The 27,232-nt window shown below is 40.4% G+C and overlaps 2 protein-coding genes across 2 annotated transcripts; one reads left to right on the top strand and one right to left on the bottom strand.

Moving 5' to 3' along the window:
- The first annotated feature begins 893 nt into the window (after positions 1-893).
- LOC148030160 (expansin-A11-like) lies at positions 894-4,200 on the top strand. Its single transcript, XM_087686430.1, has 4 exons — positions 894-1,005; positions 1,098-1,270; positions 1,828-2,122; positions 3,177-4,200. The coding sequence occupies exons 2-4, from the start codon at positions 1,105-1,107 to the stop codon at positions 3,478-3,480; spliced, it is 765 nt and encodes a 254-aa protein (XP_087542556.1). The 5' UTR covers positions 894-1,005; positions 1,098-1,104; the 3' UTR covers positions 3,481-4,200.
- Positions 4,201-13,726: 9,526 nt separating this feature from the next.
- LOC148030159 (uncharacterized) lies at positions 13,727-23,895 on the bottom strand. The gene is made up of 3 exons (XM_087687366.1): positions 23,831-23,895; positions 23,157-23,685; positions 13,727-13,819 (listed from the first exon to the last, which is right to left on the bottom strand). The coding sequence occupies exons 1-3, from the start codon at positions 23,893-23,895 to the stop codon at positions 13,727-13,729; spliced, it is 687 nt and encodes a 228-aa protein (XP_087543492.1).
- Positions 23,896-27,232: the final 3,337 nt, after the last annotated feature.

Below are 27,232 nucleotides of genomic sequence, written 5' to 3'. Positions count from 1 at the left end.
TGTTTGGCCCTATTATGATAGTTGCTTGATGATTTCTTCCTTGATGGCGAATCTTAAACGTAATTTGATTGTTGTTGATAAGATAAGAGAAATGAGTTGCTTCCCACTAAAAGCTAAGGGTGCCAACTTGATGGGAACCCCTCTTAGCATCTTGATGCAACAAGACAATTGTAGCCCTATAGAAAGATGGGGAACCCCCATTGGCATCTTGATGTTGCTTTATAAGCACTTTGGAAAGATGGGAACCCCTCTTAGCATCTTGAGGCAACAACATGATTGTAGCATTCTAGAAAGATGGGGAACTCCACAGTAGCATCTTGGTGCAACAACACAAGTGGAATGCTTGAGGGTTGGATTGAGGCAATGACATGAATATAATGCTCACACAGTTGGGTTGGCCATGTAAGTTGTAACCACCTGGGGGGGGGGGGGGGGGTGTGGTGGGCCCGGGGGGAGGCTGTAGGCATTGGGTAGGAAAGGGTGCTAAGGGGAATGATACTTGGGTGAGAAGTTGAAGTTGTGTAGGAGATGGGGCTTTGGGGGGGGGGGGGGGCAAGGGGCGCAGTTTGATGGAGAAAGAAGACCTATTATGTCCCCCAAGCCCCAACCCACGATTGTCATTCACCCCCATCCACGTTTCTCCTTGGCCCAATCTTTAAAGAAGGAGGGGGGTAGCCCCTGTCCTTTTTTTGTCCTGCATGAGCCAAAGACCCCATAAAACCTAAGCCTTTTTTAAAAACTTATCTGATCTCAATTAAAAGATTAAAAGAAACCCCCCCCCCCCCCCCCCCCCCTAACAAACCCCCCCACACACACACACACACTCTCTCTCTCTCTCTCTCTCTCTGCGTGTGTCTGTGCACACTAGTTTGGACCCACCAACAGTCTCGGTTGTACACAACTGCCATGCCAACGCCCTCCTCGTGTATAAAAATAGAGCCTAGCCTGCCTTTCAACTCCCATCTTTAGTATTTTCAACCGCTGCAATCAAAGCTACCTTGAGAGGTGTGTTTGCATGTGTTTTAGTTTCTGTTTGATAACCCAGTGTTACTATGTCATACCATGTCTCACACACTACCCTTCTCGTGCTTCTACAGATCAGCCATGGCCGCCCAGTTTTTCTTGCTAACTCGGGCTCGCATCGCTGCCTTCCTAATGTGGGGGTCCTTCTTGCCAGCAGCCTTGGGGGGCTACTATGGAGGTGGTAATGCAGGGTGGAATGAGGCCCATGCCACATACTATGGAGGAAGTGACGCCTCTGGCACTAATGGTACACACATTTCATATATCATGGCTCAAGCTGTTTTCATCACATCTTTTGATGCTGTTGTGCTTTACAAATGTGGCCTTGAGGATGGATGCCCTGTTTTATTGATGTTGCTTCTTTACTACATGTGGCATATGGTGCTGGGTGCACTTGCATTGCCTCAATTTAGCTTGGATTGTGCCCTGATTAGTGTCTTGAAGTGATCCCCTTGACACGGGATGAAGTTTCATAAGAGTTAGTTTATACTGCATGTAATCCTTGCCATGGACTGAATTTCACATGAATCAGTCTCTGAAGATGGTAACTTAGTCCCTAGAAGTGCAACATCATGTAGTGATCCCTTGACATGGGGTGAATGTCTGCATTCTTTACCTTGGACTGAATTTCACACGAGTTAGTCTCTTAAGATGGTTACTTGGTCCCTTGAACTTGCACTTCATGGGACACTTTCCATGTCTGTCTAAAGCCTGGTGTCTTCTCCAAATGTTTGCTGAATTCTTTTTGGATGCTGTGGCCCTACAAATTGCCTAATTTTGTGGCTTTCTTTTCATGTGTTACAGATGGGGCCTGTGGCTATGGCAATCAGATCTCTGCTTATGGTGTTCTTACAACTGCGCTGAGTGCTCCTCTCTTCAATGATGGTCACACATGTGGGGCGTGCTTTGAGATCAAGTGTGCAAGTGATGGATGCCTGTCAGGGAGTCCCTCGATAGTTGTAACAGCCACTAACCTGTGCCCACAAGGCAGCAATGGAGGCTGGTGTGACTCCCCCAAGCAACATTTTGATCTCTCTCAGCCTGCATTCTCACAAATTGCGCAAATTCCATATGGCCACGTACCCTTGCTTTACAGGAGGTGAGAAAGTATGATTGATTACATGATGTTTGATGTTCACAATTCACAAGAAGCTTTAGACTAATTTCCACTATTATTTCCACATTGTGAATTATGATGATATCATGAGCTTTTGAGAGGAAGGGACTGCATACCTAGCTAGATACAGTTGGAGGCAATGCTAAAGGTTGTGCATTACTCATATGCCATGTTTCTTTCTGTCTGATGATTGGGTTAGCACACCTTTGAGTGCAGCTGGCTAAGTTCTTGGAGGTCGTTAAGTGCCACTTTGTAGATATACCCTTTGCATAATTGAGCAGTTGTAGGCAACACAGAACTTGAAATGTTAGATGAGAAGGACCAAAGCTTTGCATGGGACATAGTAGCCAAAAAGAGCTTTTCTCATACGCAAGGAAAGATGGGAGGCTAAGCATTGTTGTTATTGGGCGAGTTGCAATGGTGGAGAGAGAGAGAGAGAGAGAGAGAGAGAGAGAGAGAGAGAGAGGCTTTTGACATAAGGGGTCTCTTTTAGTGTTTAACATCATGAGCTTCTGTCAGAGAGAGAGTTAGAGAGGTACCAAATAGCTAGCTAGGTGCAATTGGGGGTAAGGGGCTACCACATGGTCTTTGTTTCCAACTGCACCTAGCTAGGTATCTGATGGAAGCTATACCGAGTTGCGCACCTAGTCAAGTGTGGTGGTCTTCTCCCCAACTGAACTTAGCTAGGTATGTGAGGGAATCCTCAGAGCCCAGGACATGCACCAGTTAGTGGGCAGTGTAGTTAGGTAGTAAGGAGGTGGTATCTCCCTAGGAGAAGCTGAAGATGCTGCGGTAACTCAATGTGGGAGGGAGGCCGGGTGGGAATTTCGCTAAAACTTCTTGAGAGAGAGAGAGAGAGAGAGAGAGAGAGAGAGAGAGAGCTGGTAATGATATGTATATGTATCAGGATGTAAGTAGTGAGCTTGTGTGTAAATGTGAGAGAGATGAAGGTGCTAATGATATGGAGATGCTGCTGCTAATGATATATAGATGAAGCTGCTCAGTATGATGTAAGTTGTGGGCTTGTGTAATGCAGGGTGGCGTGCGAGAGGAGGGGAGGGGTGCTGTTCACCATAAACGGGCACACCTTCTTCAACCTGGTGCTGGTGACGAACGTGGGAGGGGCCGGGGACGTGGCGAGCGTGGAGGTGAAAGGGTCGGGGGGCGGATGGCGGTCCATGGCGCGCAACTGGGGCCAGAACTGGCAGGACGGCGGCAACCTCTGCGGCCAGGCCCTCTCCTTCCGCGTCACCACCAGCGACGGGCGCACCCTCACCTCCTACAACGTGGCGTCCGCCGATTGGCAGTTCGGGCAAACCTTCAGCGGCCTCCAGTTCTAAACCCGCCACGTGCCTCCCTTCTATTGGCCCCCACCCTCTTTAAAAAAGTCTTAATTCTCAACACTAGGCAATCCGCGCATTTCTTCCTCTCGGTTCTCTCGACATTCACCCTTAGAGAACCTACCCTCCACCCTTATCACCAACCCCATCAATTTTCCCCATTGGCCTCATGAATCCTCTCGCATCCTAATTTGAGAAGTCAGTCTTACTATATTAAGCCCCTCTCAAATTTTCCATCTTCCTCATTGTCCTTTTGTTCACCTCTCCCTCACAATCATGTCAACATGCCTCCATCCTTCCATTCCCATCATATCTACCTATCCATACTTATTTCCATCCCCTTCATTAGTGTGTCCCCTCCTCACATTGTATGCGTAATTGCGCTCGAGGTTGGCCACCCGGTTGTTTTGCACAACTATCCTCGTGGTGTGCTCTTTGTTCTCCCCCCTATGCCACCCGCGCTTACACTAAAATCCTAGTCATTGCCAATTTCTTCAAATGGAACTTGGTCCACATCCTCTTATACCCATTGCTTGGTGTATCAAAAGCCTCTTTTATAAGGTGCATAATGTGCTCAACCATTATAGCTTGAGCCTTGGCTCTTTTATAACTCAAATAACTTAGTGTAGACCAACATCCCTCCCACACTAAGATAATACCCTCATCTAGATGTATCTTCAAAAAAAAGTTGCTAACTAGTTGTTAGCTATTTGCAAGAAATTGTTTGTTATCATTATTCTAAAGGGTGATAAATTGATATTCAAATCTTACTACACGCTCTTTTCCAATAAGTACTCACAATTGTAAAATGCAAATATGTTTAAGTCACAATGTTTAAAAGTTCTCAATTGACTAGTGCACATGCAAGTAAATGTGTCCAAGTGAATGTGTGTAATTGAGTGTCGATGGGTGACTAAATGTATGTGCATGGAGGAACCAGAACCTATTGTATGCCCTAGCAAACTAGGTGGACTAGTGGTTATGTGGGTGGGTGGGAGAACCTATTGTATGCCCTAGCAAACTAGGTGGACTAGTGGTTATGTGGGTGGGTGGGAGTGTGACCTGAGTGCCTTGTATACAAGTGATCAATGTGCTCAAATGATTATCAAGTGATTATAGGTGAGTAAACTTGGGTATGTGACTAAGTCTATGCATGAGTGGGGAGGATAACGAAGTGTCTCGGGTATGAATGATCAATTGTGCGCAAATGATTATGATCAAGTGATTACATGTGAGTACGATTGGGTATGTGAGTGAGTATATGTATGTCTATGAGGCCTTGTATGTCAGTTGGTATGCTAGTGTGGATGAGTATGTGGGTATGTGATGTTTGAAAGGCATATGCTATTGCGGGTGAGTGGATATGTGATGGAGTGTGAGTGAGCATGTGCATGTGTATGTTGCAAAGTTTGAGTGAGTACACTAGTGTGGGTGAGTATGTGGGTACCCATGACTTGGAGGTGGTTTGTGTGTAGGAACACATGCTTGATGATTACAAATCCCCAATAGTTGTTAAGGTGTTGAATGTGGAGTTTTGAGTGGCTCTTCCATGTTGTTGGTGGTTGTTATCTTTTACGATTGTAGTTGTTTGTTGGTATCAACGATTGTTGATGATAAATGAGCTAATGGTGGTTGTAATTTTGGTGAGCTTTGGCTTCTAGGAGATGTTGAAGATGGAGAAGATCCAAGGGAAAATAGTGTTACTTGTTGGTCCCTCATTGGTGTTCTCTTTATTCTTGAAGTTGCTAGTTAAAGTTGTAGCAATTGCCAATGGTTGTAATGGTGTCCCTTCCTTACATAGTTAGGCATTGACAATAACTAGAGCTTGCTTTAATGCCAATTTTTTTCATAATCAATGCTTGTTGTAATTTAAGGCTTGAGACATCTATTAGTTGGTATTATAGGTCCTTTTTCTTCTAAACAACCATCAATTAAATAGTTTCCTCATTGTCGGTTGGGGATTCTCATATGAGATTGTATGGTTTATTGATGGTGGAGCCATTGTCAAGGATATCTTAGTAGCTCAATAAGCGAGCGAAAAATTATTGAAAGCTTGGATAATAAGATCCATTTGTTTCTTGAGTAGTAATCTCAAGTATACAATAAGGACTTAGAGATCCATCTTGGCTTATTGTTAATCCTTCTTTGGTATTGTTGGTAGATTGGTCTTGGATTGTAGGAAGGAGACCCATTGCTTGCTTTGTAAGAGGAATATCCTTGTTGCTATTGTGTATTGCCTTAGGGATATACTTCTTCTAGGTGCTCTCATTAAGGGACCCAACTCATTGGTTTCTATTTTTCCTTTTGTGCTTTCAATAGATCCTTGACTAATGTTTTATTCACCCTCAGAAGTTTTGTTTGAGATCACTAGTGGTATACCTTGCTTCATACTACCAAGGTTATCACTATTGAAAGTAGGAATGTTTTTCATGTTGGGCAAGGCTAAGTATATATGTTGAGTGTCATGGTTGGCATTTCACTTACTCTATTATTTGAAGATTTTGCCCAACAAGGTTTTCTTACCAAATCCCTTTAACATTTGGTAGCACATAAAATGTCATGTGGAGGCTTTTAGTCACAATAGTTAGCATTACCTTGCATTGTCCTAGTAAAATGTATAGTTTATGTCTATATAGATTGGTCTTTATAATTGTTGGGTTGAACTAAGGTGGCATGCTTTACATCCAAGTATCATGCATCAAAATAGTGCAATTGGCTCCCTTGTTAATGAAAGCATCAAGGATGTGCTATCTTTTCATGTTAAATTTGTTCCAGTAGAAGAATTTGACACTGGTTCCTTATCATTGTGGTCAAGTTTTGTGATGGTCTTGATATTTGAGGCTGTATCCTCAGATCCATCATTGGTGTACTTATCACAAGAGTCTCCTTCTTTGGATGACTTACTATTCATTTGTGCATTGTCGACTAAAGCTCTATCTTTCTCTGGAAGCATATAGTTGTACGTGAGGTTTAGCTCATGCACCTTTGTCTACTTCCATTTTTGAGCTTCCAAGAGTTGTAGGGGCTTCAAACTTATTGTTGGCTTATTCTTCAAGGCCCCCCTAATTGATGAGCTCTAGCTTATTGGTGGACACTTAAAATTTGTGTTAGAACCCTTTCCCTTAGTTGCACTACTGCGGCAAAGAGGTACAAAGGGTAGGGCTTTGTTCAATGCTTCGTTCAGTTACAACCTTCCTTTGTTGGCTCACTTTCTTGATTGCCCTCTTATAATCCTTTCCCTTAATTGCAATGCTTGACATTATGCAAAGAGGTATAGAGAGTAGATCTCCCTTTGTTTGCTCACTTTCTTGATTGCTCTCTTATAATCCTTTCCCTTAATTGCATTGCTTTTCATAATGCAAAGAGTTATAGAGGGTAGGGCTTTGTTCAATGCTTCATTTGTGGCTATGACCTTCCTTTGTTCACTCACTTTCTTGATTGCTCTCTTGTAATCATCCTTGTCATCTAAGAAAGACAAGTCAATGGTTGCAAGGATATACATCCAATTAAACTCATCCATATAAATCTCCATTGACTATGATTGAAATGGCATCTAGAATGACCACTAAAGTCTTCTAGGAGTCCATCCATATGTGGATTGCTTACATTTGGTTTTCAAACAAATTAGTCCAGTACCTAGTTATCTTTAGTCAATCCTTCAAAACTCTAAAGGGTCTCACATTTGTTTTTTTTGTTCAATGTTACATTTATGAAAGTAGTCTCTATAGGATGACTACCATATGCTTGCAAGACTATGACTTAGAATGCATACACCCGCTTTAGTGTTGATAATCCCTCTTTGGGTTGTATCTCCTAGGGCCACTAGTAGTAGGGCTAAATGCATTTTAGTTATTCCGAGAAGGCATTCATTTGTAAAGCTTTGAGCACTGGGCTAAGTGTTAGACTAGGTATGTGTTTGTGAAGACCATACTCATGTATGCTTGTATTGGTCTCACTAGATCTGAAGGTCCATCTATCCAAGCTTTAAAAGCTTGCTACATTATTGGGTTTTGCTTCATCAATAGGCTGAAAGGCATTGATACTTGGTCGGAGGCTATGGCAACTATTAAACCAACCTCTACTTCATCAAACTTTTACTTCTTACACCCTAGAACTTTGGAGCCTTGTCTGTGAAAGGACATGGTTACTTTTGAACCTTGCCCTTTGTTGAGTGGGTTTGATTTCGAATTCCTAATAGATTTCAGATATGTCATGACTATGGTGGTTTTATACTTAACAAATCATGAGCAACTTGACCTAACATTGACTTCGCATTATTAAGGTATATGTACGTATCTTTTACCTAGCCTCTAGCCTTCTCCACAATTTGCATTTAATGGTTAAGGGCCAATGTATTTCCCTATCTTAGTGGTTTCTAAGTTTTTGGCTTCTACCTCTATGACTTGCCTTCCTATTGTAAGCATGGTAGCACTATCAATCTTGAAGCCATATCTTTCCCTCTGTGTCTTGTTCTTTTTCTTTTTCAAAGAAGCTTTGGAGTTGCTTGGTCCTAGTATCGACACTCTTACTTTCTTTGCTTGCAATCTATTCATTACTTTAATCAGAATTAGAATTGCTTCATTGTGTAAGGATTCGACTCCAAAGATACTTAAATACATAACTAGAATGATTATCTTGCTACTTGAAGAATTTTCTTTCAAGCAATCAATGTATAAGCACATGATGCTATATTTAGGGCATTTGAGTTCCACCTTGTCTCTATTGGCTTGCTCTTTCTATGGTTCTAGCAGCATGTTGGGTCTTGAGATTGCATGCCCCCAAGCCCATGATCCCTTCCTTTACCTAGTGTAATCATTGGCATTGTTCTATTGTTCATAAGGATTGCATTTCCCTCTTTATTGTATGAGATGTAAGGCTGTATACATAGTTCTTTGTCTGGTGGTTTCTTCACATACTGAATAGGAATGTTCATAAAGATTGCATTACACTCTTTATCATATGAGATGTAAGGATGTAAGGATTTATATACGGTTCTTTATTTGGTGGCTTCTTCACATAATGAATAGGAATGTCACCTTGTGGGAATATTATGATTGGTGCATGGGGTCTTCGTAGCCTTGTCAAGTTTATGTCCACTCTAGGTGGTGCTAATTGTCTTTGATCATTGGGTGTAGGTAGAGTGAAGGGACCTCCTCTACAGTAGTGAAACTTTTGATTCACATGATAAGGGTTCTGATGGTAGGGTTGAGGATATGAAAGTCTCCTTGATAATGCAGTCAAGCTATGTCATGTGCCCAAATCTCCCACAATTATTGCAAGATCTTGGTTGAGGTCTGGAGCATTTTGCTAGAAGGTGGTTGCCTTTGCAATGTATGCATTTAATATTAGGCCTCATAGGTTATCCTTTCAAGGCCTCCAGGTACACTTTTGCAAGCTCTAGTTTGAGATTTGATCTCCCTTGTGAGAGTTTTGCAAGAATTGTTCATTCACCTAGAGATTATGGCTTGTTTGCTATCAATTGTGATGATACGTGTTGGTTGAATGACTTTATTTTTCCTCTTCTTCAACATATCATCGACTCTCATGGCCTCTTTATATATCTATGCAAACCTATCATGTCTTAGAATCGAGTTACTAGCTAGCTCCTTGTATAAGTTCTCATTTTTGATCCCATTTATGAAGGCTATAGCTACAACATACTTATGGCGTCATCCTTTCTTTGGGATTCTCCTAAAGAGACTACGTATGTGAGTGATGTACCATTAAATCTCCTTGTCTTTTTGGCTCACATTTCTGAGCTTGATGATGAGATTATCCACATATCCAACTTTAGAGATTTAGTTTATGAACAAGTCCTTGAGTACATTTGAGTTCGAGATTCAGAGGGAGAGAGAGACAAAGACATGGAGTTGTAATAGAGAGTAGTGAACTCTCTTGTTCTCTTCTTCTCATTCTTCCATAATGCTTACTAAAGTCTAAGCACACATAATTGATAAACACACTAGGTCACTTAACTGATTGTACTACTAATTGTAGTTGAGTCTGATTGACTCAGTTATTACAACACACATGTAGAGTGACATTTAAGACGACAACTGTCTAGATAACGTCGATCATGTCAGTGATATTGATCACGAGCTTGATTCTCAACACTCCCCCTCAAGCTCAAGTTAACTGCTATACTCCAAGTAGCTCCTTGAAATGCCCAAACTTCTCTTTACCAAGTGATTTGGTAAAGATATCTGCCACCTGGTCTTCTGTCTTCACATGGAGTAGATCAATCTTTCTAGCAAGTACCATCTCCCTAATAAAATGGTAATGAACTTCTATGTGTTTGGATCTAGCATGATAGACGGGGTTGCTAGCCAACATCACACTACTGAGATTGTCACAATGCAATGTGACTTTGCTGTCTAACTGTATACCCAATTCATGTAACAATTTCACAAGCCAAACTACTTCGCATGCCGCTAAGGCTGCACCCTTATATTCTGCCTTTGTACTAGATAAAACAACGGTGGTCGGCTGCTTCTTACTACTTCAATTGATCATACTGCTACCCAAACTGAAAGCATAACCACTAGTTGACCTCCTATCATAGAGACAACTAGCCCAATCAGCATCCGTATAACTTGTCAAGTCGAATGATTTCCTATGCTGATAAAACAACCCATAATCAACAGTACCCTTCACGTATTGCATAATCCTCATGATTGCATCTAAGTGTGACTTAAAAGGTTTTTGCATAAATTGCCTAATCAGCCCTACTGCATAACTCAAGTCAAGATGGGTAATAGTAAGATAAATCAAGCTAGCCACCATTTTTTTGTACATAGTGACATTCTCGATCTCAGTCCCAACATCAACTGCAAGTTTGACATTCTGATCCAATGGTGTTTCCATGGCATTACACTCCATCATCCCATATTTCAACAACATATCATGAGCATACTATTTTTGTAATAGCCATATGCCTTGAGGTGTAGACACAACCTCACTCCCAAGAAAGTACTTCAGCTCACCAAGATCCTTGACTTTGAATTCAACATGCAACATTGCTTTAATTTCTGCAATCCCATGATCATCATCTCCAGTGATGATCAAATCATCAACATAAACCACTAGAAAAACATAACCGTGCTTTGTCTTCTTTGTAAATAGACTGTGATTTGCATGACCTATCTAAAAACCAAGCTGCTGCAAATAAGTGCTTATACAAGCATTCCATGCTCTCGGTGCTTGTTTCAGTCCATACAAGGCCTTTTTCAATTTACACACATATGTTGGATAGTTAGGGTGTACATAACCTTCAGGTTGCTCCATATACACCTCTTCAAGTAAGCCACCATTCAAGATTGCATTTTTTACATATATTTGCCATAATGTCCAACCCTTAGAAGCCGCTAATGCAATAACTGTTCTCATCATTGCCATCTTGGCAACTGGGCTAAAAGTCTTCTCATAATCTAGGCCATACTGCTGTGCATATCCCTTTGCAACCATCTGGGCTTTATACCTTTCCAATGAACCATATGACTTGCATTTCACTTTATAAACCGATTTGCAGCCAATGGACACTTTTCCTTCAGGCAAATGGACCAATTCCCATGTCTCATTTTCAGCCAATGCTGCGTATTCTTCATCCATGGCAACACACCAATTCTCATATGTAATTGCCTCACTGAATTTCGTAGGCTCTTTGTAGCCTGACACTTTAGTCATATATGCATAATGTCTAGCTGAATACCCACTATATGTCAGCCTATCAATTGGTTTTCTGACCCTTTCAAACTTGTCAACTGCGGTGCACTTTGGGCTTGCCTCTCATGAGGTGGCATATACCTACTTTGCCTTGCACTAGGCATCATAACTGATGGTATGCCTAATTCACTATCAAGACTATCATTGCCAGGTGACTCATATCCAAATGTAAGCGGGCCAGTCACATCATTAAACATATTTAATTTGCCTTTATCCAATCTCCCCCTCACTGACATATTTGTGTCAGTGGATGCAGTAGTACGATTGCAAAATTGTCCTGTCCAAGGACTAACTATAGATGAACCATCACCTGTTGGTCTACTCATAGACATACTAGTTGAAGTATAATTTTTAGCATAAGTAGGGCTTACTGGTCCATCAAAGACCACTGCATTTGGATTACCATACCATTATGCCCGCTCATCAAAAACTACATCCCTACTGATCAGGGTTTCCCGAGTGGACGGATCATAGCATTTGTAAGCATTTCTCTCCTGTGCATAGCCAAGAAAAACATTTTTGACCGCCTTCGGGTCTAATTTCTTCCTCTTTTTATCAGGCACATGTATGTAGGCAATGCAACCAAATACTTTTAAGTGACTAATGTCTGGCTTGTGCCCATACAGTTTCTCATATGAAGTCAAATCATGAATCCTAGCTGTAGGTGTTTGGTTTGGCAAATGAATTGCAGTAACCACTGCTTTAGTCCAATAAACATTTGGCAAGTTCTTTTCATTAAGCATTGCCCTGGCAGCTTCCATAATCATCCGATTTTTTCTCTTTGTTGCCCCACCATTTTGCTGAGGTGTGTAACTACATGTGAGCTGCCTTTTTATGCCATATTTAGCAAGGTACATGTCAAACTCTTTGGATATATATTCTCCACCTCCATCAGATCTCAAACATGAGATATAACATCCAAGTTCATTTTCAGCATGCTTTTTAAAGTCCTTAAAGACATCGAACACCTCATCCTTGTGCTCCAGAATGTATAGCCATGTGTATCGGCTGAAATCATCAATGAAGGATACATTATACCTAGCACCACCAAAAGCTGCATTATGGGTCAGACCCCATACATTTGAATGTATCAACTGCAAAGGCCGAGAACTATTTCTGACATGTTTCATGAATGAAAATCTTTCTTGTTTCCCAAACTAACAAGCAGAGCATACATGTCTAAGATCAATGTACTTGAACTTCGGCAAGCCAAGTACAACCTCTTTTTGTTGCATATTTTTTAGCTTCTATACATTAACATGATCGATGCGTTTGTGCCAGATTTTTACATCCTAAACTACTCCATTATCATGGGCAAACATGGCTGCCTTCAATTCTAGGATAGATACATCCAAAGTAAACATTCTGCCATCTCTCTTGCCTTTAGCAATCAATTTACAACCATTGCCATATTCTTCAATAAAACAACCATCCCTACTGAATTTGACTTGCAGATTCTATTCTGCCATCTGTCCAACTGACAGTAAATTCTTGGTAATAGAAGGTACATGCAGTACATCATATAGGCTCTTCTTTCTACTATCAGGCATGAGTAACAGAACCACACCTGTATGTTGAATATCATGCTACGTATCATCACTAGTACATAAAAATCCACGAGACTCTACTACTAACTCATCAAACCATTCACCATGAGGAGTCATATGATTGGATGCTCCTGAGTCTATGTACCACTTCTCATCTTTGCCTTGCTTAGGCGTATTATTAGATACATCCTGCATAGCAAACATTCTATCTCCCTGGTCATATTGAGTATCACTGGAAGATGCATAATGTTCATGTTGCATACCTTTTGTCTTCATATCAGCTTGCTTTTTATGGAAATCCTTCGCAATATGCCCATATCTTCTGCAATAATGATAGTCTTTATCCTTGTTACACTGCTCATGCGAATGCCAGGAACCACCTCTGCCTCTAGGTGATCTCCCCTTGCCTCTAAAGGCTCAAGATCCTCATTGTCCTTGCGTATTTGAGCTATGCTAAGCATTTTGCTGCTTCTATCCATACGTGTTTCGAGTGTCTCCTCGACCCCAAAAAGCTCCACGAGCTCTACCACCTCTAGCTTGCTCACTAGAATGAAAGACAATGTCTCAGCCTTGAGATGTGCTTGAACCTATATTTAAGCCAATCTTTACTTCTTCATGTAGCAGCAGTGCAAGTAACTCATCCCAATCACAGGGTTTTGTTCTCACAAAAATAGACATATCAAATGCCTTATACTCCTTGCCTAACCCATTCAATGTCACTGCAATCATATCATTCTTTGAAACACGAGATCAAATAGTAGCCAGCTGGTCAGCTATGGTCTTTATTTTAGTTGTGTATGCTTGAATGCTCTTGCCATTCCTAGACATGTTGTTGAATTGCTGTTTCGGCTGTATCCTTCTTGTATGCATGACATTACCATAATTATTCATGAGTGCATCCCAAGCATCCTTCGAGGAAAAGCAATTGGTAATCTGCATAGCCATTGCATTAGAAATGCATGAAGAAAACCAATGCATTACTTTACTAGCTCTTTTCGACCACTGTCGGTGAGCTCTCCGCTATTCTTGTGTAGGAGTTTGTTCATGTAATTCGGGTTTAGCTTCAGCCCCTGTACATAAATCCCAATAGCATCTGCCAATTAAGAAAATTTGCATCCTGAACTTCCATGGAGCAAAGTTTTTGTTATCAAGCTTCTCTCCCACAATTTGAGTGATATTGTCAATGCCTTGAGCATTTTCCATATTTGCAACTAAGGTATTCAATGCTATATGTAATCTGTAAGTGCTTAACTCCCTGCAGTTCAGGAGAAGACTTTCTGTAGTTCAGGAACAGTTTTTCTATAGTTCAAAAACAGTCTTCATGCAATTTAGGAATAGTTTTCTGACAGCCTGCTTGTTGTAAACTGTATTTCAACAATGAAAAAACATAGACAATTGATCATGACACTCATATGCAGGCTGAAAAGCAAGAATCATGGACCCTTAGTGGACCAAAGACATCATCTGGCAGTCCTTGGTCTGGGAGACTAAGGAGTAGCTCTACATCTTCAGGTGCATCTAATAGCACTACAGGTAAAGACAAAGGAAAGAATAAAGTGCTAGATGGCATTGATGTAGTTCTTGATGGAGACTCCAATGGCTCAGAGAGCTTGGATGATGAGCTTGGTATTCCTTCTATTAGGACACCAGGTGTACAAAGAGCTCATAGTAATGTAAAGGCTCCATTGAGTGATCTGGTGGTACGCAGATCTAGCAGGGTCAGATACGTTGTTAAAAGATTTGGTTTTGAAGGTTATGCAACTCACCATTATGCTTATATAGTGAAACTAGTTGAGGATGTTGAGCCCACTTGCTTTGAGGATGCTATTGGTTATACTCATTGGGATGCAGCAATGGATGAGGAGATGGCTGCATTAGAGGCCAATAAGACTTGGGATCTAGTATCATTGCCAAAGGGCAAGAAAGCTATTGGATGTAAGTGGGTTTATAAGATTAAGCACAATGAAGATGGCTCTATTAGTAGGTACAAAGCTAGGCTGGTTGCAAAAGGCTATGCCCAGACATATGGCATAGATTATGAAGAAACCTTCAGTCTAGTTGCTAGGATGGCAACTGTCAGATGTGTGATTGCTTTGGCAACAGCCAAAGGTTGGAGGTTGCAGCAAATGGATGTGAAGATTGCCTTCTTGCATAGTAATTTGCAGGAAGAAGTGTATATGGATCAGCCAACAAGTTATAAAGATTTAGAGCATCCCACATTTGTGTACAGGTTGAAGAAGGTGCTCTATGGGCTCAAGCAAGCACCTAGAGCATGGTTTGACAAGATCAGAGAGTATATTGTCAATATTGGCTTTGATGTTTCTGATGCTGATCACTCACTTTATGTGAGAAAGGGAGATGCAGGTTTGGTCATCATAGTCATCTATGTGGATGACTTGATTATTATAGGTGATAGTGATAGTGGGATGGCTGAAGTCAAGGACTTTTTGAAGAAAAAGTTTGAAATGAAGTATTTAGGTGAGCTAAGGTACTTCCTTGGCATTGAGGTGATCAGATGTGATGATGGTATATGGCTATCCCAAAGACAGTATGCCCTGGATATGTTGTCCAAGTATGGTATGACAACATGCAAACCACTTTCAGTCCCGTTGGAGCAGAATGTAAAGTTGAGTGTTGATGTTGGGGATGAGATAGAAGACCCTACTATGTTTAGGAGGATAGTGGGGAGTTTGATCTACATGATCATTACAAGGCCAGACTTGAGCTACACTGTTGGTCTTGTGAGTTAGTTTATGCAAGTACCTAGAAAGCCACATTTGGATGCAATCAGATGCATATTGAGATATGTGAAGTCCACATTACATTATGGACTTTTCTATGAGGCAGGTACAGATGTACAGATGTTTGGATACATAGATGCAGATTGGGCTAGTAGTATGTCTGATAGAAGATCTACCAACGGATGTATATTCTCTCTTGGTAGTGCAGCAGTTACTTGGAGTAGCAAAAAGCAATCTACAGTTGCTTTGTTGAGTACAGAGGCTGAGTATAGATGTGTTGTTGTTGTAGCATGTGAGGTAGTATGGCTGCAAAAGTTATTGGCTGATTTACATGTGCAGGTGGAAGGTCCAGTTGTCATTTATTGTGACAACATGAGTAGTATACAGTTGTCTAGGAACCCTGTGTTCCATGCCATGACAAAACATATTGAGGTATACTACCACTTTGTGAGAGAGAAGGTATAGCAGGTGAGATTGACTTGGTGTATGTCAACACACAGGATCAGATAGCTAACATCTTCACGAAGGCATTGGGTACAAAGAAGCTTCAAAAGTTTTGAAGCTTACTTGGAGTTGCAGAGATGCAATTGACCTAGAGGGGGAGTGTTGAGATGACAAGCTCAACACATGCGGACATTAATGATGGACCACTTGGTTAGATGGGTCCACACATCTACACTTAGCACGTCGGTGGTCATTATGACTCTCACATGGCCACTGACTCATTACTTATTATATTCAAGTTGTTACACATATTTACAGCTAGCATAGTTATAGCGCCAGTCGACTAGTGTAGTCGGTTATGCATTGTTTGACTTAGTAGGCCACTTTCCTTTATGTTGTATCTTATCTATACTTTATGTACATTGTAAAGTGCGTGGAAGAAGAAGAAGAAACCAGCAAGAAAACGTTTTAGCCTCCATCTCTCTTCTTGTCTCTTGAGTGAGCTTCTCCTTGTGCATTCTGTGTGTGTTCGGCACAACATATTGAGCAAGTCCCTCCACCACGCGATTCTTGACAGTTAATATCTTGTCCTTATAAATGCACATATCCTTTAAAAACCCATAGCCCATCCCTGCTCAAAGAATACCCTAATAACCCATCTCATGATGTATACATCCATGATCCACTAGTCCAAATCAAACACACAGCCTTATCATAGAATCTTTGGGCTATATAATCCTATCCAATGATGATACACTTGCCTTCTAGATCATGTTTTCAATCATTATACCTTGAATAAACCAACCAAACCTTTTGGCTTGCAAACATTCCACTACTAAGTAAAATTTTCACTAGTCGAGATAGGAAAAACCTTGCTGCACTATCCTAGAAAACAAAATATCCTAATATCTAAGTGATTTCTGTGAGAATACATGGATCTAGAGCATGGCTATGGTGGTTCAAAGACTAGAAGGAGACTCATGTAGACATAGACTTAGACTGACTGTCACACAAGAGAATTAGGTTTCAAGATTGAGACTTGAACTCATAAACACAATCTTGTGTGTGGACAATGACACAGACACTTTACTGGAAAGAAAAGAGTACTATTATTGCATTTAGAAAAGGAAGCAAGTACAATGCTTTATAGGAAAGTAGTAAACTGCAGTAGGCACCACTGTGCATATGGGATAGATAAGCGTGCATATCCTTGGCCCTGAAGCTCCATACAAAGAGGGTGTCAATGGGTGTGATTGTCTGAATCTCAACACCCCTCCTCAATCACAACCAGAAAGGCACTAAGTGTGTAGAGGCTGTAATGAGAACCACCTGCAAAGTGTGGGCACACCACAAACATGATAGACACCAGAGGCTATCGCAGAAAAGGCTAAGTGTGGGCACCAAAACATGATGGACATCCACAGGCTGTAACAAGGGCCTCACAAAGTGTACATGGACTATAATGAGGAGTTTTCAAAGCTTATGGCAAGAAGCATTTGGGCTAGGAAATACAAGGCTTTTAGAATAGTTTATCAGAGTAATGAGAGTAGAAGGACTGGTGAGGTTTGTCCTTCCAATCCTGGTGGTCTTCATCTTTATCTTCATCTTCTTCTTTTGGGCCATGGTCTTCTTCTTCTTTCACAGTTGCAAGATAGGCCTTTTGAGACCTCTTCCTGGCATGACAAAATTTCTCCATGTGTCTGGTTCTTTTGCAGAAGTCACAGAAGAGTGGTTCCTTCTTGCCCTTGTACCTATTTCCAACATACAACATTTGTTCATCTTTAGAGGTGCTTGGTTCTCCCTTTGACTTTATCTTCTTTTCTTCTTCAAGTAGGGAAGCCTTAATGTCAACCAGTTTAGGATTAGGTATATTGATTAGAGTGGTTGATACATTATCATAATCAGGATGCAAACTTTTTAGTAGGACACCAATACCGATATCTTCATTCATTTTGAGATCATCCTTGTAAGCTGAGTAAGAAGACTTTCCATGTAGTTTAAATGATTTCCAAGGGATATGTTAGATTTCATGTCTAGCCTGAAAAATTCAATCAGTAATCCATACTTAGATGACTTTGATTGTGCACCAAACAAAGTATCTAATCTCTTCCAAGTATCATTAGAAGTTTCACAAGCATCCACATGATGGATGTAGCTGTCATCCAATTCCAGTTTGATGATGGCCTGTGCTTTGTCATCATTCTTCTGCCAAGTAGCTACAAGATCCCCATCTCGAGGCTTCTTCTCTTTGCCAGGTGTGAAACCCGACTCCTTTGAATCGAGCTGTCGGTGAGTCTTTTCCCATGCTAGAGAGTGGGAGTAGCAACAAATCAACTCCAAAATTCTCAGATTTTAGCAATAGAAGAGTTGACTTTGAGTGTGCTAATAAGCACAAATGCCAAAAAGCACTAAGTGATTAGTATCAAGGGATACTTGTGGAGCCAAATACTCGGAAAATTCTCAATAGGTCTTCTATTCCCCTCTTTGATTTGCTTGTTGAATTGCTTGCTGGAAACTAAAGGTGGCAGAACCTTGAGTAGGGTAAGAAGAATAAGAAGGATGAGATGTAAGAGGTTTGATTTCTTCAAGACTTCAAAGGATCTTCAAGCACTTCCCCTCCTCAATGATTTGATAGCCCAAAGTTTGCTGAGACCTCTATTTTGAAGCAGATCAAGTGGCAGTGGGTTGCTCCAGGTGGCAGGAGAGAGAAAAAAGAAGTGAGATATGAGCTTGAGCTCAAAAAGCTATAATGGACTGTGTTAGGTTTTCTGCAGCTGCCTGGTTTTTTGCTCTATGTGGACTGTATACTTGATCATTTCCCAAACTTTTTACATGGATAGAAAGCTTATGTCATAGCCTTCCAAAACCTCATGGTCGCAGGCTGAACTTTGTCGTGTGCTGATGGTGCAGATGGTACGAACAGGAAGAGGCATAGACTTGGCAGCGAGAGGAAATTTTTGCAATGTTGGACAACTGGGAGGCCAATGTTGCAATGTAATGTAATAAAGAGAAGCGCCTAGAAGTGAGGAGGAGATCGTTAGAAGAAAGCATGGCAAGATAGAGCCTCTATTGTGAGATCCAGGAGCTCAAATGACTGCACGTCCTGTTTGGCTACGGCTGCCAACTAGGCAAGATGGGCAGAAGTGAGGAAATGGAGTTCATGTACTCAAGCTAAGCTGGGAGGAGTGAGAGGAGACTTGTAGGAGTAGAGAGATGAGCTAAGACATGCTAAGCCATGCTCAACTGTGCTCTGATACCATGTGAGAATACATGGATCTAGAGCATAACTATGGTGGTTCAAAGACTAGAAGGAGACTCATGTAGACATAGACTTAGACACTGAGTATCACACAAGTGAATTAGGTTTCAAGATTGAGACTTGAACTCATAAACACAATCTTATGTGTGGACAATGACACAGACACTTTACTGGAAAGAAAAGAGTACTATCATTGCATTTAGAAAAGGAAGCAAGTACAATGATTTATAGGAAAGTAGTAAACTGTAGTAGGCACCATTGTGCATATGGGATAGGTAAGCCTGCATATCCTTGGCCCTGAAGCTCCATACAAAGAGGTTGTCAATGGGTGTGATTGTCTGAATCTCAACACTTTCCATGTTGTGCTTGTCTCAGTACACAAAACCACTTCTTCCTTGTTATCATGACTACTCAATGTGTCACTTGGACCCTCCAAATAAAATCCTAATAGTACACTTGGTTCTTATTTCTTAATTGAGCATCTTCTTTTTTCCTATACAAATATTTTATTACAGATCTCCTTAAAAAGGAGCAAGGTTAGAAATAGGATATAAGGATTAATTACTATGGAAATTTATGAAGATAAAGTGAGGAAATTGTAAGAGTAAGAGGACAATAGATTTTGTTGAGATGTTTGAAGAGGTTAATAAGGATGGAAAAGGCCACAAGAGGACATATCTTTTCTATATTTTGGAGATTGAAGTGTTGACAATAATATCTTTGAACAATGAGAGTGGGGGATATGGTCAAGGCAAGAAGAAGAATATGACATTAGAATGGAAGATGACAATGATGAGATTGTGGAGTTGATGAGAAAGAGAATGATCGATGAGGAAAAGTAGCTATGAAGGGATAAATCTCAATCCCTCCCCCCCCCCCCCCCCCCCCTGTGTGTGTGTGTGTGTAACAAATATGAAAGGCAAAGTCAAGGAAGGTCAAAGAAAAGGCAAAGCATAAGTGTAAGATTTACTTTTAGAAGGATATTATTTTGGGAGCACTTTAGTGTATTATTTTTAGGTAATTTTATCATTTTTGTACATCATTGACATCACATTATCATTGTTGTATTATTTTGTGAGAGCCATTGTGCACATTGTATTTATCACTCACAATTGTATTTGTCACACCCACAAGTGTTGTGTGGGTTGCACACATGGATTTGTGCTTGCAATAGTGTAGGTTAGGTCTAATTAGGCCAAGGTAAAAGCATGCTTCAAGGACTAGCCTAGAGTCCACAAAGTGGATAGGATGCCCAAGAGAGAGTGCAAACCTAAATCTCAATTGTGGAAATCCTAAAATTCAATTGAGACACAAACCCTAAAATGCAAATTGAGAAGTGGTCTAAATCTAACCCTAGTGTTGGTCTAGAAGGGTAGAACGTTTGAGTTGTATTTACCCTTTTGGTACATCCATGCTATGAAAGCTCTATCAATGTAACTATTGAAGGTCTCTATTCACTTCTTCCATTCTATCATCTTGTCTTTATTTTTGAGAGTGAGAGGGAGAGAGTGAGTGAGAGAAGTGTTGAGTGAGAACTGAGGGAAGGTGAAGCTCTACATCATCTTCTTTCTTTTCTTCTTCTCCATCTTCTTCTCTTGACGTTGTCATCCTTGGTGGTGGACGCAAAGAAATGACAACATTAAATTTTGTTGCTTGGATCGTGGAACCGCCTTCAAAATTTTGGACTACAATGCGGAAAGGTAAATTGGTGAGTTTGCTATATCTCGAAGCTAGTCTTATGTTCTTTCTTTCTTAGGTCAGAAAAAAGGATGATTGGTTAGTTAGAGTGGACAAGATGAGGTTGTCACTGAAGTGAGTTGCATCTTTTGAAAGAATACAAGTCATGTACCCACTATTGTGTGTTTACACCAATGGACACACACACACACACACGAGAGAGAGAGAGAGAGAGAGAGAGAGAGAGAGAGAGAGAGAGAGAGGGGGGAGAGAGAGAGAGAGAGAGAGAGAGAGAGAGAGAGAGAGAGAGAGAGAGAGAGAGAGAGAGAGAGAGAGAGAGAAACAAATAGACAAACAGATAGACATAGAGATAGAGAGAAAGTCGACAGGAGGGGAGAAAGAGACTGCATAATGAGAAGAAAATGAGTATGATGATGTGAAGGGGAGCCTCATTTAAAAGTTAAGGGGGGAAGAGGATCCCTTCTTCTTGCATGAGAAAGAGAAGAGAGGGGCTACCACATGTGAAGCATGGGGGGGTTGGAACTCTCTCTCTCCTCCCTCACTCTTCCATTCCTTCAATGTCATCTTCCCATCACTTAACTACTATTTTTGTCATGCATAAAAGGCCAATAGTGACAAACCTATTAGACCATTTTTTAATTTAAAGTTTTGGAAAATTTTCATTTATTTTTGGAATTAAATAGTGGCCTAAGGGATGGTTACCATGTGTATTCAGTTGTGGCAAAACTAGGCCATTTTAAAACTTATTTTTTTAAATTCATTTATTTTTGGATTCAAATCGGGGCCTAAGGGGTGGTTATTGTGTGCATGCATTGGTAGTAAAACTAGATGTTTATGCAAGATAAGCGTGATGGTGGAAATGATTAATCCAGATATATTATGTCCTCTCCCCCTAGAGAAATTGAGATGTTCTTATCATTATTTACTTACAAGGTTGAATTCCATTTTACAATCCTAGGATCTATGGCTTGTGGGATGACCACATCTTCTACGCCACTCTAATGAGGAGTGGAAAAAAATTTGGTATTAGAAGTTTCTTTCTTTAAAATCAAGTATAAGAGAGTTCCAATTTGGTGTTAGAAGCTAGAGGGGATGGAGTGGGGTTTTCTTTCCTAACAGAGTTTCAATTTGAGGGTAAAGGATTTAAATTGACCCTTCATGCTTCCATTGATGCATAAAGCACATCATTATCATGTAGGCTAGGCACACTCTTTCTAGTCCATTGAACCTTTCATGTGTTGCATGAGTATTTGAGGTGCATGACATGGTTCTTCGATATGCACTTCTTCAAGAATAATGATTGTTTGAGTACACTGATTCTCTTCTCAAAGGACAATTTTTAGCTAGGGCATAAACTATATTGAAGAACAAGTACTCATAAAGAGCAAATATGACTTGAAGACTTGAAATTGTCGAAATGAGCAGGATCTAGGATATGGCAGTGAGCTATGATAGATGGAAGAAGAAGAATGAACTCATGATGATAGACACAAAGACACTGTTTGTTACACAAGTGAATTAGGTTCCAAGATTGAGACTTGGACTCATAAACACAATCTTGTGTATGACTGACAATGATAAGACACTTAACTGAAAGTACAAAGCATCATGACATTGTATTCATTCTATATGAAAAGTGGTAATCAAGTACAATGCTTTATAGTTGTTGGATGGGTAGCAATCTTCCCTCTCTGTCCATATGGGATTACTGCAGTCTGCATGTCCTAAGCCCAGATTGCCTCATACAGAGAGGCTATGTTAGGTGTGATTGCAAATATCTCAACACCCCTCCTCAATCACAACCAGAAAGTACAAAGTCTGTAGAGGCTTTAGTGAAAGTAACACGTGCAAAGTGTGGGCACACCATAAACATGGCAAAACACCAGAGGCTTCACAGAAAAGGCTAAGTGTGGGTATCACAAACATGATGGTCATCCAGAGGCTGTAACAGGGGCCTTATAGAGGCTATAGTACAAGGCTACATGAGGAGTTTAAAAGCTTATGGTAAAGAAATTTGGGCTAGACATTACAAGGCTAAAGAAGTTAGCAAAACATTGGATCAAGGACTGACAAGCCCTTGCAGTTCTCAGCATAGATCTTCAATTCATTGTAGGTCTTCTTACTCTTTTTGATCATGTACTTGCTCTTCACTTTGCTTGCCGCTTCAGAGTCTTCATGATTTTTATGCTTCTTCTTCTGATTTTTCTTCTCTTTGATCTTTTGGTCCTCTTCTTCTAGGTTCTCCTGATCTGATTCTTCATTGACTTTGCTTGCATATGCATTGGTCTTCATGTCCATGTCCAACCCATCAATCTCCCGATCCTTGCGATGCATCTCATGAACTACAATACGGCTCATACTCTCAACAACATCCACATTCACAAGTTTTCTTTTCTTTCCAAAAACCCACCCACGAGGGTATGAAGCTGCTTTAAAATCTGGAGGTGGTAGCAGACTCTCTGGCGACCTCTCACGACCCCTCTTGGGACCCAGGGGTTCAAACAAGGAGCACCTGCACTCACTCATCATCTCCATATCCTCTCCTAGAGCCACTTGGTCACCAGCCTCTGAATCTAGTGCCTGATTTTTCCCCATAGACAGCCTTAGCCTAGTTGGTGTCCTTGCTCCGAATGTGGGTGTGCTGACAAGGTCCTCATCCAAAAGCTCATCTGCTACTATTTCAACGTTCTTCCTGCTGCGAAGCCTCACAAATGTATTTGAACCAGAATGCAATGGAGCATCAATGTTTGAAACCTTGGTGTGACTAAGGTTGAGGCCCTGTAGCAGGGGGAACCTTCATTACTTCTACTCTGTATATAGGCACTTATATGTGCATAGATATGACTACCAAGGAAACTGAGTATCAATCAAGCCACTGCAGATCATAAGCCCGGAGTGAAATGATTGTTGAAGGCTTCAAAATCAGATTTATCAATCACTCTGGCGCTGATTTCCTGTCAGGTATGCATTTGAATTCAATCCAACTTTCTGCTAGAAGCCGCATAACCAATTTTCTTGAGAACCCATTTGGAATGAGTCCTCCTATGCCACAAGCAGAGAAAACCCGCCTTTGAAACAAGTCCTACAGATGCACACAATGTGCAATCGGGTGATATGGTGGAATGGAGGATCGAGGAGAGACCTTTGATCCACACAGATTTTCTTGTCTTCTGAGGAAGGATAGGCAACTGCTCTCTTGGAAGAAGAAGAAAGATGGGGACAAAGGGAGAGAGAGAGCGGAGGCTATGGCGTAACCCGGTTTCAAGGTGGTGCGTGTGGCCTGGAGGGGTTCCCGATTTTTTTGAGTGGAATCAAGAGAGGCTGAAGAAGCAATGCCATGCCCGACTGGGCTTTGATACCATGTCGAAATGAGCAGTATCTAGGACATGGTAGTGAGCTATGGTGAATGGAAGAAGAAGAATGAACTCATGATGATAGAGACAAAGACACTGTTTGTTACACAAGTGAATTAGGTTCTAAGATTGAGACTTGGACTCATAAACACAATCTTGTGTATGACTGACAATGATAAGACACTTAACTGAAAGTACAAAGCATCATGACATTGTATTCATTCTATATGAAAAGTGGTAATCAAGTACAATGCTTTATAGTTGTTGGATGGGTAGCAATCTTCCCTCTCTGTCCATATGGGATTACTGCAGCCTGCATGTCCTAAGCCCAGATTGCCTCATACAGAGAGGCTATGTTAGGTGTGATTGCAAATATCTCAATAGAAATGAGTGTATTTTCTCTCTTATGATTTTGGTTTCTTTTCCTAGGATGGAACATTGGGTTCCTAGCTAACTATATATTGCTCATGTTGTCGCAATGAATGACAATTGGACTATCTCGCTACACATCTAAAACGTCCAATTGCAACCATATCATCTCAGATGCTATCATAGCAACGCCTTTCTACTCGGCCTTTGTACTCAATAAAGCAACTATCTGTTGCTTGTTACTACTCCAAGTGACTACAACACTACCAAGGGAAAACATGAATCCTCTAGTAGATCTTCTATCGAGCAACCCACTATAGGTCTGTGTACCCAAACACTTGTACATCCTTACGTGCCTCATAAAAATGTCCATAATGCAAGGTGGATTTCACTTACCTCAATATGCATCTGATTGCATCCAAATGAGGCTTCCTAGATAGTTGCATAAACCAACTCATAATTCCAACAACATAGCTCAAGTCTAGCCTTGTGATGGTCATATAGATCAAACTTCGTACTACCATCTTGAACATAGTAGGGTCTTTTAACTCATCTCCAACATCAACACTCAACTTTATATTTTTCTCCAATGGCACTAAAAGAGGCTTAGATCCTATCATACCTTTCTAATATAAAGTGAGTGATTTGCATCAAAAATATAAATGACAACATTGGCAAGATACTCTCCTATCTTGTCAGACCATGCTCTAGGTGATTGCTTTAGCCCATAGAGCAACTTTGTTAACATGCATACATATATGGGATGCTCTAAATCCTCATTATCTTCTAGCTACTCTATATACAACTCTTCTTGCAAATCACCATGTAAGAGGCATTTTTCACATCCATTTCTTGTAAACTCCAACCTTTTGCTACTACCCAAGTAATCACACATCTGATAGTTTTGGCATCCTAGTAACTAGACTAAATATCTCTTCATAATCTATGCCATATGTTTGTACATAGCCTTTTGTAATGAGCATGGCCTTATACATGCTAATAGAATCGTCTACATTATGTTTTATTTTATAGACCCAATTACAATCAGTAACTTTATTTCCCTTAGGCAATGGTACTCGGGGGGTTCAATATATATATATATTCTCTATATAACGTGTGTTCATGGCCTATTTATAAATATCCTAATCTCTGAATTTTTCTTGAATGAAACACAACCCTTTTCTATTCAATCTGTAAGTAACCCCTTTATATGACACCCTTCTGTATGTAAAAAATGTATAAAATTGGTGTTTTAAAAACCCCTTATTTTGAACTCACGCTATATATACATATATTCATGAGTGACCCCCCCGAGCAATGGTACTAGACCCTAAGTCATGTTGGCCTCTATTGCAACCATCACCTCATCCATTACTACATGCCAATGAACATGACTAACAACTTTCTCAAAATAGGTGGACTTAACATCCTCAACTACATTTACCATATAAGCATAATGATAAGCTGCATAACCCTCAAAACCAAATCTTCTAACAAGATATCTCACCCTGCTAGACCTACGTACCACTAGATCACTCAATGGAGTCTTTACATTATCATGTGCTCTCTATACACATGGTATCCTAATTGAAGGAATATCAAGCTCATCATCATAATCTCAAGCATTTAACTTCCAAGTGTGATTTTGTTTCAACAACAGCCTTGAAAGTTTTCAAATGCTCAAACACTTCACTCTTTTCCTTCTTGAAATATACCTAGAGTTTTCTAAAACAATTGTCAATTAATGTAACAAATACTTATTTCCACCAAGAGATACATTTTGGGTAGCCCCCAAACATATGTATGCACAATATTAAGTATATTCTTAATTGGATCTCTATCATGTGAAAATGGTCGCCTTGTCTACTTCACAAATTTTATGTAATTGTACAACTTTGAATGTAGGCAAACCTATAATCAACCCTTTAGATTACATTAATTTTAGCCTTTCCAAATTTGCACACCCAATATGTTTGTGTATATTTCAATATATGCAACTACTCTCTTATCATTAGTATACATAGTAGCATTTATAGTAGGGATTCCACCATCTAAGGTAAACATACGGCCAACTTTACTTTCTTTTGCAATCAACCTACACTTTTTATTAAAGTCTTCAACAAAATATCTCTTTGTATTATATTTTACCTACAACCCTTGCTCTATCATTTGACCAATAGATACCAAATTATTTGTGATGGATGGCACATGTAAAGCATCTGATAAACACTTTATCTCTAACCATCATGCAAGGACAAATGAGTTTTTCCAATATGTAAAATAGGATGACACAACTCATCACCTATCTCTATGTAACTTGGACTTCGTAAATCATGCATCTCTCCAAACCATTCAGCATGGCTGGTCATATGATAAGATGCACCCAAATCAACATACCATACATCGTCACATACACCCTTTCCTACAATAGTGTTCATCATATGTTGCACGAGAAAAAAATGCTCATTTATTTCATCATTATATCTTGAAGATAATGCATAATTTCCTTACTGCAACTTGCCACAACAAATGCTGTCCTTATTATCAAAACGATGGGCCACAATATGACCTATTCTTCCATAGTAATGGTGGCTGACAATACTAGAATTACTAGAACCT

This window comes from Lygodium microphyllum, chromosome 10 (assembly GCF_053477565.2).
Source record: "Lygodium microphyllum isolate KBCC chromosome 10, Lygodium_microphyllum_v1.1.10, whole genome shotgun sequence".
NCBI classification, from domain to species: domain Eukaryota; kingdom Viridiplantae; phylum Streptophyta; class Polypodiopsida; order Schizaeales; family Lygodiaceae; genus Lygodium; species Lygodium microphyllum.
This window is presented reverse-complemented; position numbering and strand designations above follow the sequence as displayed.